The sequence below is a fragment of the Phaethon lepturus genome, unplaced genomic scaffold (genome assembly GCF_000687285.1).
Source record: "Phaethon lepturus isolate BGI_N335 unplaced genomic scaffold, ASM68728v1 scaffold7926, whole genome shotgun sequence".
NCBI classification, from domain to species: domain Eukaryota; kingdom Metazoa; phylum Chordata; class Aves; order Phaethontiformes; family Phaethontidae; genus Phaethon; species Phaethon lepturus.
Window position 1 is genome coordinate 122,653 of NW_010545511.1, and position 10,183 is coordinate 132,835.

Here is a 10,183-nt window from a genome sequence, read left to right on the forward strand (position 1 = left end):
TTCTTCTCAGGCAGAATTTGCAGGTAGAGTTAAGTTTAAAGATTACAAGGAAAACATGACCATCAGACTATGGTTATTACTGCGTATGATCTCAGAAGAGAATAGAGAATCCTTTTAGTAATGTCTTGTGCAAAACTTTACAGGCATTTCAATGTCTAAAGCTACACAAAGATTTTTAGAAGCATTTGAGCTAAATAAACAAGAAAGGCCTGGGAGCGTTGCTGCCTCAGTTACAACCCAAGTTATGCTTTTAAATTGTCTGTCAGTATTATCTGAGTGGAATGTGCTTACTTATGGGAGTCACTAAAGGCAAACTGAGAATGACAACATTTTAAAGAAATCCATGGGGAGCTAACAGTACCTTCAGTTACCTAATTGGTAGTTACAGAGAAGAAGTCACACTTCCCGGAGATGCACAGAGAAAAGACAAAAGGCAATGGACACAAGGTGCAGCATGGGAAATGGCAATTAGGTAAGTTTTTATAACAGAACTAGTTGAGTATTGAAAGAGGCTACCCGGGGCATTTGAAGCTCCATCTTTGGAGTTACTCAAAATTTGACAAGGCCCTGAGTAAACTCATCTAGCTTCAACAATAGCCCCGCTTTGAGCAGGGATGTTGGACTACAAGAACACCAGTCCCTTCCAGGAACTTGCAGCATTCTAAATTGTTCAGTAGAAAATGCTACTGATGACACCCAACACCACACCCCCAGGGCATAGCTTCTGAAAGATACTCCCTCAGTTATGACTGAGCCATAGTCTCTCAGACTCCCAAAACAATTCTTCTCACAAAACTAGAGAACACAACCACTTTTTAGGCTGTGATGATATTTCAACAGGATGCAGGAAGTCCTCTTTCTAGTAAACGACTGAGGACCATGTCTTGGTCTGAATCCTCATTCTGAACTAAATCAAAGAAGTTTGATTTTTAAGTTACCTCTTTTTCAAATGTACAATCTGGTTAGTGGGTAACCTTCCCATTTTCTAAGTTAATTTATATAGGATCAAGTCAGCAGCTACAATCGAGCAGCACTTACTATGCTAGACAAAAAAAGGAACATCTAGTTTGCAAATCCTGTGAGTTTACAGATTAGATGTTACCATCTAACAGTATTCAGTTAAAATAAAATACTGTTAAAAATATTCATGCCCATATGTAGAAAATGTAGGCTTATACAATTAGAGTATTTCCCATGCTAGGTGGCATGCAAACAAAATTCTCGTATGTCTGAGCTGAATCCTTAAGGTGATGTGACAAGGTCTTGCAAGAAGTAAGCTTTTGTAGGCGTACAACTCTATCAAAAGGTTTTACTAAACATTATTTGTCCCAGAAACCTTTCCTGGAATACATAAAAACTTTTGTAAATCTATCTTCTGTACCTAAATATCACTAGAAATTACACACATATTTTGAAGCAGAGAGGTTTGCTACTAAAGCAATACAGATTAAGTTCCCCCTTCAGCACTGTGCAAGGGAAAACTTCAGGTATAGGAAGGTATACGATAGATATTGTTACACCTCCACAGCATCTTGCAATGCAAGTATTGGGTCACAAAATGCCACGATAGCTATATTCTTATCTGTTCCTGAAGGAGGCATTCTTTCTCCTGATTGCAATCAAAAAATTTAGGCACATCAGAACCTGATTCAACAGACAAGAAACAAACAAGAAGCAGTGAAAAATACCGCAGAAATGCAGCAACTACAGGAAACTGAAGATTCCAAGATAGATATTGGCCTTGTAAGGCTTAGAGCTCTTATGAAAACACAGCTATAGTTTTAGCACATTTTTCTCCTTCATTGGTAGGAGCAGATTCATCTCTTGCATAGATGAAAAACTCCATACCCAAATGAACTGAAACACAAGCCATTACATACTTCACACATTTAGAATGAACTGGCCTAGATACTTTACAGTTGATTTTAAGATTGTCAATGATTTTGGTGTCCAGGAAAGCGTTACTAATCTAGTATTTACAAACCCTGCTCAGAATGAAGAAGAAGTTTTCATACAGCTTCATCCAGCCTTAATGCTATAAAAAATTATGCCTTAATCCATTTAATTAGGGAGAGACTTCCATATATCTGAATCAGGCTGCTCCCAATCTTCTCCCATTAGTCCTTTCAGGTTCAAATCTTTGAAAAATTCCAGGCGATGACTGCAAAGGGAGGAGAAATAAACAAAAAAGTTGTAAGTCTTGTAGTATGTATCTTAATAAAAGGCAGTATCGTCAATAGTTTCAATTAATCTTTATTTTCAGGTTTTCTTGGGCAAGAAAGTAACCAGCATTTCATGTGTTCATTTTCCAAAACTTGACTTTATAAATAAAAAAACACTACTGTGTTTTTGAAAATCTTATACTGGAAAACACAGAGCAAAATACTCAGCTATTGAACAAGTATCACACAGCATAAAATGAAGTTAACAAAGTGCTCACCTTTTAAACTCCCTCAACCTATGTGGCCTGGAACTGCAGTCAGAGCAAGAGCACAGTAATATCCTGCTTTATGACTTATTCACACTCCAAGAGAGAAAAGTTTACAACTCTTGACCAATTGAAAAATCGTATCACAGGGGTATCCTTTCCTTACAGAAAAGAGGACGACTGGATAGATAATGAAGCTAGTAAATATATTTTTTTCTGTAAGACTAGAAGTCTTGCTTTCTTTTGGACATTATGAATCAGTTCTTGATAAGAATTTCTCCTTTAGGCTACCACACAGAAACAATAGAAGGAAGACACTGAAGCCAACTGCTAATTAATACTGACATTAAACAACTGCCAAACAGCAGACAGAACATCTAATACTACACTAATAATTTAAAAAGGTAAATGGAATTCTCTTATTATGAAGTAATTTGTAAGAGTAAAGATGAACTAAGAGCAATGAAAGTAGCAAGGAGCAACCTCTTACATAATTGCATCTGCTACCAATGTCTGAAAAAGTCAAGGGCTTTTTTGGAAGGGATACTACAGAAAAATAGAAAGAATCCCTTCCTGAAAAATATTACAGGCGTTCTCCAGTTTACCACAGAAAAATAAAAGTATCTATTTCTTATGAAACACTGATAAAGAGAATGTACTTTATTAGGAATAGCTTTGAATTTTTTTTAAATAAACAGTTGCAGAAGCTAAGGGTTTTTTTAAATAAAAGCAAAAAAGGGTAACAGCTAAAATTTACCTTACATGGCTGTCACTGTATGTTGCACAACAAGTTTGCGTAAGGACTATAGTGTACCCTCTAGAACTAGTTCATTTATCCACAATGTCCAGAAGTAGCAGGTTTCATCAAATCATCCCAGTCTCAGAGTCAAAGAAAATAAACAGGTCCAAAACACCATTTAAAAATCAAGATATTCTAGTTTTCTATTGACACTGGGTATACTTTTATTGTACTTCTCAGTTTAGTCTGCCTCTTCAAACTTTTCCATAATATGGAGCCATCTGTAGAGGTGAGGTTGTTTAGAACAGTAGTGGAGAAGCAAAAGATATTTACTGGAAATGTATCTGGTGAAATTAACACTAAGTGGCATTTCAGGAGGTGCTGGAGGCAAGGAAAAAGTAGAACAACCTATCTATGATTTAGCTGAGAAGGGTTATAAAACAGATGCCAATGGTGTTGAATGCATCATTTTCTATGCACCTGGGGATAACACAGAAATCAAGCACTAATTACAGCTATCTGCCACAATGCCTTATACAAAGTACAGTGCCAACAGATTTGGGCCTAATTAAAATACTAGAGGCTCTGAATCTGAAAACCAGAGTAGCTTTTTTAATTATTCCAAGAATAGTGCAACTATATTATAAAAGATCTAATTTCATGCTTACAAATCTGGTTTCTGTCCTTCCTGTAGTTCATGTTGAGGCACAGGATAAAGCGCTTCATATTTTCTCTCTTCTCCTGAGCCATGAATTGCAAATGCATTGAACTTGCTAGTATGTGGTGGAAAATAATTCCAAGGAAGATGAGCTTTACCCTCCCATTTGGTTTTCATTCTTGTCACCTCAACCTCTAAAGGAAGTTCTTCCTTTAAAAGAGATAAAAAAAAAAGAGGTAGTGTCACCTTCCAGTCAGGCAACACGTACCAAAAAACATTTAGTTTTTCTGTATATTATGACTGTATTTGACCACTTACTTTCCATACTCTTCTTTTGCCAGAAAGCAGCAGTACCAAGTGTTGCCCATGGCTGTCAAAAAGATCAGAGCACAGTTTTCTTAAAATGATGCCAAGTTATTAGTGTACTGTTCTGCCACAAATGTGTACAGTCCCCATATTACAACAATTTCTGTACCCAGTCTTCCTCATACATATATCTTACAAGCATTAGAACTGGAAATGCAAATTAACATTTGTAACTTTTTCAGAGTGCTGTACTTACGGACAAAGTTCAACTTCTAAATACTGTTCAGTTCTGTCACTCAGGAAAAATGCTTCTACAACTGAAAAAAAAATAGGCCGTCAGTATTTTATACTAACTATTTTGTAATATCCTGACACCTTCATATCCCACTAAAACAATTCTGTTCTCACAATTTTTGTCCTGTGCCACACCAGAGTTTGTCTAGCTGCGAACATGCTAATGACAGCTTCCTAACTATTTGAAGAGCTATGCCATAATTGTAACTTCAAGAGCTTTTATTTTTAATGCCTATCATCATAAAGAGTTTTATAAAGCACTGTACTAATTTTATTTACTTAACCAACTCCAGCTTTGGAAACACTCATCTTGATGTAGCAGAAAAAACTGTAGCTGCCAGTGCAGTAAGAAAAGCATCAGCACACAGATATTGCTGTGAACAAAGCTGACCAAGATAGTGATCCCAGTCGATCACACTCACAGCGTGCACTCCAGGTTGAGCACTTAAGTACAAAAGTCTGGTGTTTGCTGGTAACCTGAGGATCTAGAGCACCAGAGACCAGAAAAAAAAAAAAAGAAAAGTGGAACATATACTCCCAGCAGAGGACAGACCCCATAACTAAGACTGCTAAATCTCAGAAATAGTATGTCCTGGTTTCGCTCAACATGGGGCACAACAGGTTGAGATAACAACAAATCCGACCAGACCACATTAGAACATATTTGTTACAAGCATTCACTATATTAGTTCGATAGTTGCTGGTCACAATGTTGACTTATTTGCTCTCAAAGTTGTTGTGCTTGTTCTCAGGGGATGTGTTATGCAACACCTTACTTGCTGCATATGTTTCCCATTGTGCTGTTTATCATTTCTGGGAACTGGGTCAAGGTTATAATTTTGCTGTACTTTGTAGCACATGCTTATTATATGATAAAATGTCTGGACGTGACACTAATCTGGTATTTTGTACTCAGCATTGCCATCATCTCTGTACTTTGGGAGCCATCTCTCAGAAATTATTAATAATTATACTGTTTACCTTTTCTCCTCAGAGAGCAAATTTATGGGGGAGAGACCTTCCTTCACCTTCCCCTTCTCCTCCAGGCTAGTTACAATAGTTCTTGAGAATTCTGAATATCCTTGGGATGTTCAAACCAGCATGTTCCTGTTGCTCTTACTCCTGAATGTGTTTCAGGTCTTGTTTAAAGCTAAACACCTATTTAAGAATATCACCCAGAGGTCTATTCTGAGGCTGCATAGTTATGAGTGGCAGGGTGTGTGGGATAGTATGGGCAAGTACGTAGGGCAAGTAAGAAAGTATTTAGCTCTTAAATGGCTTTCCGCTGTAGATGGCTGATTACTGTTCCAGGTGTACCTGAAAGCCACGTGTGACTGCTGAATCATCTTTCAGGAACAGAAAGAAGAACTATAATGGTGTTTCTCACTGCAATGACATTATTAGAAAGCTTTAGGTAGAATTATAATTAGATATGATTAGTAACCTTATTTTATTTTTTACATAAGCCTATTTGGTATAATGATATCAAAGAGGTGCTAATACTGTTCCAGTAGAGCTTTAATCAGAACAGCTCAATAATCAGGAAGTAAGAGAAGTGCTAGAAACATTAAATTCTTGCATTATTCAAAGCAACACGTAAAAGTGAAAGTATTGGCAGGAAAGGAGAAAGAAAACAGCATTACACTAAGTACATTGCCCATTCCATTTGGGTACAGTTTTGAATCAGATTTTATAAGCTGCCCTTTGTTTCACATCTTCCTATTCTTCAAATATACTTTGGAAAAGCGATTACAACAGACAAATATTTTAGCTATTGCTCTCTACTTCTTAAAGCAAAAGTAGAACCTATCTTTAGGATTCCACTTCTATTTACCTACTGCAAATGCATTCTTATATACACAGCACAAAATTATTTTGTTATTCGAATATTTCCAGCTTCTATTATCCCACAAGTTATATCAGTAACCCAGATCAGGAAGAGTCAACCTCATCATTCTTAAAATCAATCCAGCTCATCATACCCCATTTCTTTATGGACACCAAGTGACATATTTGCTTCTTTTCCCAATCATTTGTATTGTTGCACTACAATAAAACAACCACTCACCTTGCGGCCAGCAGCGTTAGTGATGAAAATCAATTCACCACCTAGAAAAAGAGCATCACTCTTGATACAGTTTGGGGTGGTTTACAGCTGACTATAATAGGTGGCTTACAGTTGCTTAAAGAGCTGTTTAAGGGTAAGGCAGTGATTACAACTAAATCCTTTCCCAGTACTTTTCCCCACAGAAAGGAAATTTTTTTACTTTACATTTCAAATACGATCTTTAAAAGCAGTACTGTGACAAAAGACCGAATTGAATTAGATGTTATATACTCACAACCTTTAGATCAGTTTGAAAAAATAACCATTGTAGACTCCTAAATGAAGACCAGGCATATTAACTACAGAGGAACATCAGTGTCTACACAAATCAGACATATTTGCAGCAGAACAGTTACACTTACCCTCATAGTCCCACAGTCTACTGAAAGGTTTCCCTGGCTTTCCAAGTGGTGCTGAAGGATCATTAAAGAAGGGAGCATTAACTTCCATTAGCAGTCCTGCATTGTCCAACTTCAGCACAACTGTCACTGGCTCATGGCTCACAGGTAAACCATCCCATGTGTATTTAATTGTAAATTCCATCTTCATGCACTGCATAAACGAGAAAGGATCTGTCAAAGATCTCAGATTCCATTTCAGCACCAACTAACTACACTGCTTGGCCAGGAAAAAAAGCACACTTTTGTACAAAGTCAATCATCAAACCATGTTTTTAGACTTCAGAAGAGCTGGGATAGTTTAGCTTTATCAAGCAATGAAATAAACATGTTACATGAACGCTTTTCATAGGTTTTTATACCTGCATGGTTACAAACCACTCTGAAGTCTTACCAAGCTTAAGGTATTTCAAATATGTACCTAAACAAACACCTTCCAAAACCCTCAGAAATATTTATCAAGAGAAGAGAGAAACAAAACAAAGTCTCCACTACATGATCTTAGATGGTTTGGTAATATGAGAAAAATAGATTGAGAAAAAAATTCCATGAATCTGAGATGCAAGAAGATGAAACAATTAGATAAAACTTTCCTTTGTGGTCATTGCAAATCTGCCAAACTACAGGATTTCACAGAAAATGGCAAGCACGTCTCATTAAAAACACTGAATGTTTGCAGAGCAACAAGAAGAGAAAACACTGGATTGCAACAGCTGTTGTTACTTAGAAGCAACTGCACAAACCTTAACAATAGCTTAAATCTATTTAATAATCAAAAGAATCAGTGGAGCCCAGTTTCCAACAAGTTTATGGCTCCTTACCCCTCCCCTCCCCAGTATTGCAAGTTCCTTCCCATGTCCACAAAAGTGATCCTTGATTTGTTCCCTTACACATCTCCTAGCCATGCAAAAAGGGAACTAGCACTACATAGCCTGACTGAGAATTGTGCACATTCTGCGAAGTCCTGTGACCAGAGAGGTGCTAGCTCAGTAGCTAAGTTGTAACCACATTTCCATCAACAGGGAACACTAAATTGTGTTATTTCATCTCTACCCAGATATCCATTTTCTTGGGACTCACAGAAAGGTAAGCATAACTTACCACATTCTGCAGGTGTTATCAACAGGTGTACTACATGAGACAGAATGTAACCGCATGCATCACACTTCCTCATGTGCCATAGCCTTGCTCCTATGATTACACATTAACTGTGTCTCACACCCTCTGCCAGAGCCACACCAGCCAGTTTCCATTCTTTGATGTTCATGCTGAAAAGCACCAGATCTGCCCTCTTTGAGTTCAAGTTGGTAAAACAGCTAGAATGATGTTAGGTAAGCATATACTCATCATCAAGGAGATGATGATGTGAACAATGAAGTGTTACAGATTAGAAAAAATCTGAAGCAACAGATTTTGTAATTAGGCACCTTAATTTAAGAAATACAGTAAAAAAGGAAAGTCAAATATTGGACTATCGCTTTTGGCAAGGTTATATTTAAATAAACTGTAAACTACTTAGATTCTTATGTCAGCATTTAAACTGCATGATATGCTAAACAAGCATCAGATGCGCTATATGCAAGAGACCTGGGATAGGCTTAGAAACTATGACAGACTCCACCATCATTAATGTTTCCTCCAACTCAAGTGGCAAATTTCTGGAAGCCAAATGAAACAAGCTGAAAAAAAACAGTGTACAAAGCACAGGGATGGAAGAGAGCCAATAGTGTCCTAACAGCATTCTTAAACCAGCAGAAACTGGCTCATAGTCCAGTATTTAGTAGTAACTCAGGCAAAGCTAAATCATTCAGTTTTAAAAAAAAGAGAGAGAACTAGTAAGAAAAGGTATTCTAAGCAAGTACAGTGACAACTCTTCTGCAGTAATTATGAAGTACACCACCAAGTGAAAGAGCACTATGTTAAATAACAAGCCCTTTTCACAACACAAACAGCTGCTGAAACATATTCAATGGGCTATTTAGCCTTAAACAGATCTAGAAAATATTAATCCACAGGAAACATAGGCAAGTGTTGTGCTTTTAATTTCCTGAGCTGCAAACACCAAGCAGCAGGAGCATGAAGTATCCACAGATGGCAAGACCCTCCCTAGCCTTTTTGGAAATGAACAAGGGAATTCCTGTAAATGGAGTGCACATGCCTTTATGCATACTTACTGTGAAAGGAAACAAGCAGGATCAGTTACTCAAAAGAGTAAAGTTTGAGTAGATGGGTGCATCTAAGAAAGTGTTATGAACGCGTTTTATACTACACTATTAACATATGCACTTAGAAGTCAACATTTCCTTCTATTATTCTATTTTCAGTTTGTGCTAATATATTTAACTATTTGCATTCACTGGTCAAGGCAAATATCTGAAACACCTATTTGAAAATACTGCCAGATTTCAATAGTGGTTTAAAATAATATAGCCTTCTAATAAAAGTAGCCTGGGAAGATCTTAAAATCCAGGGAGAATTACATGACTAGCTATTACAATTCCTGACTGAAGTAAGGGATGTGAAGCTTCTCCTTGCGCGCAAGATTTTAAAGTTTGTCTCAGGAAAATACACCATAGCAAGTTTAAAAAAAGAACCACAGTGAAATATAACCTGCTAAACTACTTTAGACACTGCTGTAACTGTCATGTCTAAAATGAAGATGAGACACAAGATGGATCACACATTTGCATCTATGAGAGACAGATGACTTTTTGGGGTAAAAACCCTAACTCCTGCGGGGACAGCTTACAGTGTACTGAAATGAAGATACTGAAGATTTATCCCACTGTTGTAAACCAATATTACTCCTGAATTAGAAGAGCATGCAATTTTAAAAAGTACCATAAAGTAATAGGGAAAATTGCAAAACACTTAGTAGCTTTTGTTAGAGGTCTACCTAGTGCTAATGGTTACTTAATTCACAGGACCGCAGATCTAAGATTTTCCAAATTAATGGCCCTTGGTGCAAGTCTTAGGTTTATTACATTGCATAGACTTAGGTAAACTGGTTACTAGCATGCTTTTCAGTTACAATAAAGACACCAACACATAGCAATGGTGTAAAAGTAATCTAAAACAGCAAGAGGAGACTTTTCATTACCTTTTAACACTACACCTCAGCCAGTTGTTAATACACAGTAAAGATATGCGAAGGGTAAGTGAAATAGTTTTACAGCAAGTACCTCGCCAGCCATTTGAAAGCACTCACACTACATGGCTTCAAGCTACACAGAACTAACAGCACCTGGCTGGT

General features: G+C 37.1%; 1 protein-coding gene across 1 annotated transcript; it reads right to left on the bottom strand.

Moving 5' to 3' along the window:
* Positions 1-2,061: 2,061 nt before the first annotated feature.
* LOC104622241 (chromosome unknown open reading frame, human C4orf33) lies at positions 2,062-7,090 on the bottom strand. Its single transcript, XM_010288968.1, has 5 exons — positions 6,895-7,090; positions 4,388-4,448; positions 4,144-4,195; positions 3,836-4,035; positions 2,062-2,161 (listed from the first exon to the last, which is right to left on the bottom strand). The coding sequence occupies exons 1-5, from the start codon at positions 7,088-7,090 to the stop codon at positions 2,062-2,064; spliced, it is 609 nt and encodes a 202-aa protein (XP_010287270.1).
* Positions 7,091-10,183: the final 3,093 nt, after the last annotated feature.

Bases quoted from the DNA above. Each gene is read 5' to 3' on its own strand.
- LOC104622241 (XM_010288968.1), bottom strand. From the start codon at position 7,090: ATGCAGTGCATGAAGATGGAATTTACAATTAAATACACATGGGATGGT. The intron at 4,196-4,387 runs GTAAGTACAGCA...TCTTTTTGACAG, and splicing joins TTAGAAGTTGAACTTTGTCC to CCATGGGCAACACTTGGTAC. The intron at 4,036-4,143 runs GTAAGTGGTCAA...TCTCTTTTAAAG, and splicing joins GCAAAAGAAGAGTATGGAAA to GAAGAACTTCCTTTAGAGGT.